This window comes from Stigmatopora argus, chromosome 19, assembly GCF_051989625.1.
Source record: "Stigmatopora argus isolate UIUO_Sarg chromosome 19, RoL_Sarg_1.0, whole genome shotgun sequence".
Taxonomy (NCBI): domain Eukaryota; kingdom Metazoa; phylum Chordata; class Actinopteri; order Syngnathiformes; family Syngnathidae; genus Stigmatopora; species Stigmatopora argus.
This window is the reverse complement of record NC_135405.1, coordinates 6,387,558-6,393,929: the sequence shown is the minus strand read 5'-3', so window position 1 is coordinate 6,393,929 and position 6,372 is coordinate 6,387,558. Positions and strand designations below refer to the sequence as shown.

The window sequence follows — 6,372 nt, the reverse complement described above, 5'->3', positions numbered from 1 at the left end:
TCTTCAATGAACTATTTTGATAAAACATCACTTTTTATATCATTTAATATGAATCCTTTTTCATTACCGGTTGCTGTGTCAGGAGTCTACCCAAAAATCTCAGGCGAAAAGCGGACTACACCCTAAACTGGTCGCATTTAATATGGCTGCTCATAAAATATTTTTATCCGTTTCAGACTTTCAAAGTTTTTAATGTACATATGCCGCTAAATTTTATAAGTTTAAGGACTACTTGCCATTCCTACACAGGATGCTGAATAAGCAAAATCGGTTTTCTTTACTTCCAAGCATTTTCACTTATGTGACTTTCTTTTTTTTCAGTCTGTCCATATTTTTTTTTTCAACAAACAGTTGATGGCATTCTAAAAGTGGCTTTAACATCGCTATGACGATATTGATATATTTTTTCAATAATTGTTTGTGTTGCTTTGGTCTAATCAAGTCTAAATGTGAATAACAAGAAAAACAGATACGCTTCATTACCAAATAGGATATATACATCTTAGGGTTATTGACCAATAAATTTACAGAATGTTGTTTGTGAATATTGACAATTCAGCTTCAATACTTAAACATATGGCAAAACAATGAACACATTTAAATATGTAAAGGTCAATACTATAACACAAATATAGCTTCTTTTTTTTAAATATAAACATTTACCTTCACTTTCCGCTGTCACAAACGAAGACAAGAACCATTCCAATCTTTTTCCACTTGGCTTTCATGTTGATTGTTTGTCTGAAGTTTGATAGCAATGTTCTGAAGTGCCACAATCTGAGGATCACCAGGTGGAAGGTTTTCCTTGTTTTTGCGAGCAAGCCGTACTTTCTTATTCATTTTAACTTGCGCTACACGTCTCTGATGCAATAACTGCCTCTTCTTTGCTTCCTCACTGACTGCTTTAGCCAGCAGGTTGCTCTGGAGGAGGGATTCCAACGATGGTCTCAGGTAGTCCTGGGCAAAGGTTATGTGTAACAGGTTGTATTCACATACCATTAGATTTCATACTCTCTAGGATGGCTCTAAATGCCTTACTGTCAAGTTGAGCATGTTGTGAAGCATTATGCTTAGTTCGCTGGAGTACTGTTCAGGGAGTCTTATGAAAGTCCCTGTTGCCAAGTTCTGTGTCAGTACTTTTTGTTGTGGGCCAGGAACAAAGCGGCTGTAAGGAGAAATTAGGACAAATTTATATCACACACTTTAAACTAAACAAATATCCAATGGCTAAATGTACTCTAACCGAGTTTGCAAACTTACCAAAGAGTACATAGCTCGTACAGCAAACAGCCCAGGGACCATATGCTACATTTGTCGTTTTGGTGCAACTAGTAATGTGAGAAAGAATAAATGAATGGTCAAAACACTGACCAAACTTTTTTTTCCCTCCAAGTTCAAGAAAAATCAAAGTAATTTAGTAATTTTCCTCCTCACAGCAAGTGACAAAAATGGTAATTAGATTAGATAACTTTATTCATCCCGTATTTGGGAAATTTCACTGTCACAGTAGCAAGAGGGTGATAATACAGACACAGGAAAAGACATTTTAGACATAAATAAATAGGTAATAACTAAGTTAATAAATAAACAGATAAATAAACAAATAAACAAACAAACAAAAAATAAAAAATAATAAGCAATTAAATAAATAAATAAGTACATAAATGTATAAATAGATACATAAACAAACAAACAAACAAAAAATAAAATAAAAAGCAATTAAATAAACAGATTTTTAAATAAATAAGTACATAAATGTATAAATAAATAAGCATGTTGCTGAAAAAAAATATATATATACACATACATACATACACACACACACATACACACACACATACACACATACATACACATACACATACATACGTACACATACATACACATACATACACATACATACATACACATACATACACACACATATACATACAAACACATACATACACATACATACACATACATACACATACATACACATACATACACACATACATACACAGATGTACATGTATACATACGGTTGGTCTTAACATTGAGTCATTTCTTTTGTTAAAGAGCCTGACAGCTGATGGGAGGAAGGATAATAATACTCACCATAGGCGAGTAAGAGGGCTTTCCAAGCTTCACATTCTGCTCGCTGTCCAGGAAAATGTTGTCCGGTTTTAAATTGGGATAGAAGAAATTGCACCTGCTTTCACTCATCCTGTGAAACTTTTTGAGGGCTGAAGTAAGCTGAGTGATGATTCGCACGATCAACTGTTCATCCAGATAAAGTCTGGCAGGCATAAGCGCACAAGTATGTTGTATATATAACAACAAATATTAAAACTGATGTATCGATCTGAAACTATTACCACGATTACTACTCATTACTCAAATGACTCACCTTCCTCTTGTTGAAGAAGCAATAAGATTGGCCAGATTGCCGCTCATACAATCCTCCATAACAATGTACAGCTTGGTATTAATGCTATCAATGATGTAGTCGTAACATCTCACAATGTTTGGGTGCTTGAGGTTCTTCAGGAATTTCACTTCAGACATCAGCGCCTGTGTCTCGCTGTCCGTCAAAGTAGCATAACAAAACTCTTCCCACACCACAACCTTTGCACAAAAGTTTCATGGTACAAGCTTGTAAAAAGACAACTGCAGTGACTATAAATGAAGTTGTCGAGAAGTGGACAAGTGCAAATAGAGTGTAATTCTTGACAAGATTTTGACAGTCATCAATCCATAACACACTACTGGAGTATTTCTTTTTCTAAGATTTTACTTGATATATTTAAAACTATCAACACTGAGTACAGAGTGACATTAAAACACCATTTTGATACTCACTCTACCATCAGATTTTCGTCGTATCTTCTGGCATTTTCCATGGGAACCCACTGAGATTGTGTAAAGGACATCATATCCACCAAGTGGTGATGTCATTTTAAGGTATAGGCTAAGGTTAAAACACAACTACTTAATGTTGCCTCTTAAGACAATTGCAAGTAAAATTAGTTTTTTCAGTTATGATTAACTTTCTGTGCAAAAATGTAGGTCTTGACGTCCAGGTTGTGTTACTTGCAAAGACACGAATAATAGAATTCAATGTATAAGGCACCAAAGTATCAATACCGATTGGTTGGATGTCAGGACAACTCTAGGATTGGTTGAAATCAAACTCTACGATTAGAAGGCGGGTTCCCCGAGAAAAGAAGAAGAAAAAGCAGCAATTAGACAGATCCAGATGATTTCATCATCCCCACCAATTAATCATGACAGTTTGAATTTGAAACATTTTGCAGGAGACTCACCCCATTCACCATTTAATTTGTGTACTCCTCGGTGCGATATGTATTCAATTATTTACTGCCAAAATCAAATAAAATAGTCGGGTGGTATTTTTTTCCCATTAGCATACTTCAGTGCCTCTCAATGTATTTTCATTTAAATCATCAACACACAAGTTTAAACATTGATGAGTCCTACTTGTATTTCTTTGTCTTCTTTGCTACTTGGCTGCTTTTGGTGGTCATTTATTAACAAAGCAAACCGTTAATTAGATTAGGTACCATTTAAGTAACGTGAATAAGTGGGTATTTCAAATACACACAACTCAGACATTTAGAAGTTGGGCCCTTTGTAATGAAGTAATTAATTTAAATGTGGATTTACCAATGTTTCTCATTTTTACAAGTACTTATCCACATTGTTTGGAGCAGTGTTTCTTAACCTGGGTTTGGTGAGGTGGTCTCAGGGGTCCGGTGGAGCCTCTGCCTCGGAGGTCAAGACACATCGACTCATCATAACATGCCCCGCTTGACCATCACTGGCTGCAGATGACCACGTGACATTGCTTGGCCAAACCGTGATGGGAGGATTTTATATATCTGGAATTTGAAAAAAAACACTAAAGTAGGGTTCGATGAATACGCATATGAAACTGGTTGGTTTGGCAGATAATTAAAAAAGACAGTCTAGTATAATACATATACTTTAGTTTTAGTTTTGTACCGTTTCAAATCGTGAACTAAAAAATCAGTGTCTTCACATAAATAATTGCAGTATCTTTAAGAATCAATAATGACTATATTTAAGTTAATTTGACCCATATATTTGATTTAACAATCAAACTGGTAGACCATGATTCAGTATCCAAAAACTCAATCAGTCATTGTCACAAAACATAATCGTTATCTGTTGTAAACTAAATAGCTCTGATGGGAAAGAACATAAATAGTTTCATTCAAATTTAGTTAAGTATTTATAATGGGATTCATGATAAAAATATCAAATCTTCCCCTATGAGTTTGACAAATTTGGTAATTACTAACTTCATCAATTACAGGGTTTGGGGGACTTTATCCACGGCAACGCACTCGTAACCAAACAAACAAATTTAAATTAACTTGGATTAATATATACAGACACACTCAAACATACGTTTAATGTAACTTTACACAAAACTGAATTCTAATTTTGTTTGAATTTGTTTTACCTTTCTTCTCCTGGCCGGTTAGCTGTTTGCCACGCCTCCACCCTCACGTTCACTATCGATGGGCTGTTTGCTGTTGTATTCCCTTCAAAATATTCCAAAAATGATGCACACAAATGTCCTCACAACTGCCAACGAGAAGTAGTCTTGAATGAGCGATTGCGGGAGCTAACAGGCTAAGGAAGGAAAAAATGCAACAGCTCAGCCTACCCACGTATTGATTGTGGGTAATGAAGTTTTATTCTGAGAAAGGGTGCCATTGGCTATCGGTGTTGTGTGCACGAGTATACTTCATTACCCAGAAAGCCCTCTTTTTGCCCGCGCATGCGCGTCGTGCGTTTTCTGGTCCATGTCTCGTGTGAAGAAATCGTTCAGTGCTCGTAAACACCTGATATACACGAAAGAGATGCGGCAAAAAAGTTGATAAACAGCCTCTCATGTCATGGCCACCTGGCTTTCTCGCATCTGGATTTTTTTCTCGTATCTAGAGCGAATTATTTGCTGGAAATTTTCCTCGTATCTCGAGCATCTTGTAGGTAGAGCTGCTCGTATGTAGAGGTACCACTGTACTCACTAAAGCCATTGTTTGGCATCCTTGATTCCCTCGCTGATAAATCCCATTCACTTTGTGTTCAGTAAGTGTTGTGGGAATAATGTTTGCGAATCGAATACATACTGTCTGCCCGAAGCACCAGAAATAAAAGAAAATCATTTAAACTTTATTAAATGTCTTGCAGTCAAAATGCTTGGTGCTTATTATTTTATACTGTATATGTTTCTATCCACATTTAGTCCCCAAAGACCACAAATGATCTCCCTCACAAAGAAAAAGTACGCAATCCCCCCCCCAAATAAGCTATACAATCTTTGCAAGATGAATGGCTCTTTGTAACATTTAATGACTGGAATTTGCTGAGTATAAAAGTTTAGTAATAGCAGCCCTTCAGAGAAATACATAAGCATTTATCCTGCAAGGGATGAATGAAGGCCCGTGGTTGTTTGCGCTGTAATTAAGGACACCACATCTCCTGCAGCAATGCAACTCTCTCCCGCTTTCTCTGGATATATTTCTCCCTTCCAATCCACTCTCCCTCTCTTCTTGTTGGCAGAACTGCTTGTTCTAATCTGTGCCCTTAATGAACACATGCACATAGTACATGAGTACGTGCACGCACACACACATACAAACTGTATATTCTCTGTGAAATCCCTTTAGCTGGGAAGCGTGACGTCTTAGTAGTGCAGGCCTTCACCACGCATTGCAGAGTCTATATATAGAAGTCATCATAGTTGGCTCTCGGGTCCCTTCATCTATTACTCCCTTCTTCTTTTTCTTCTCCTTCTGTATTAACCGCATCAGTGGTTTTCTTTTCCTAAAGTGCTTTCAATGCCGGACAACCCGTTCTGCCCTTGAAAAGGTTACGCGTGCTTCATTGTTCCCCATTTTGTCTCTTGCTTCCCTGGAGGACTGGGGGGGAGAGGAAGTGGAAAAAAAACGGTCCCTTGCGATTTAGAATGATTAAAATCAGCGGGTTGTCACGCCCCGCTGGTGCAAATGACACCACAGAATCGCACCATCTTATAGACAGACGGCAGAGGAAGAAAACGGGGAAATGGGACTCTAAAATTGACTAATTGATGGCAAGATGGACCTGAAATCCCCTCGTGTCTTGCTGTCTGGCCTCGCCACATCGGGCGCCTCGTTATACATTGAGTGACCTCATTATTTCCACGAGAAACAGGCCTTTCCCTGTATGACCCTCAGCCTTGAAATGTAACCCCCCCTGGATCCCATTAAAATGACGCTGTGCTTGAAGACCACTAAGAGACTGACATAGCACGGCTTGATTCACAATTGTTAAAACACAAATGGTTGTTAAAGTTAA

At 37.4% G+C, this 6,372-nt stretch overlaps 1 protein-coding gene across 1 annotated transcript; it reads right to left on the bottom strand.

Moving 5' to 3' along the window:
* Positions 1-678: 678 nt before the first annotated feature.
* LOC144064988 (serine/threonine-protein kinase Nek2-like) lies at positions 679-3,833 on the bottom strand. Its single transcript, XM_077587920.1, has 6 exons — positions 2,842-3,833; positions 2,390-2,607; positions 2,098-2,278; positions 1,261-1,328; positions 1,039-1,165; positions 679-957 (listed from the first exon to the last, which is right to left on the bottom strand). Exons 1-6 carry the CDS (start codon positions 2,935-2,937, stop codon positions 679-681), a joined length of 969 nt encoding a protein of 322 aa, XP_077444046.1. The 5' UTR covers positions 2,938-3,833.
* Positions 3,834-6,372: the final 2,539 nt, after the last annotated feature.

What these genes read in the sequence shown, in the direction of transcription:
- LOC144064988 (XM_077587920.1), bottom strand. Translation starts at nt 2,937, where the DNA reads ATGACATCACCACTTGGTGGATATGATGTCCTTTACACAATCTCAGTG. An exon ending in GCTTCTTCAACAAGAGGAAG is followed by an intron (nt 2,279 to 2,389) that starts GTGAGTCATTTG and finishes TATGCCTGCCAG; the next exon opens with ACTTTATCTGGATGAACAGT. An exon ending in AGCCCTCTTACTCGCCTATG is followed by an intron (nt 1,329 to 2,097) that starts GTGAGTATTATT and finishes TCACATTACTAG; the next exon opens with TTGCACCAAAACGACAAATG.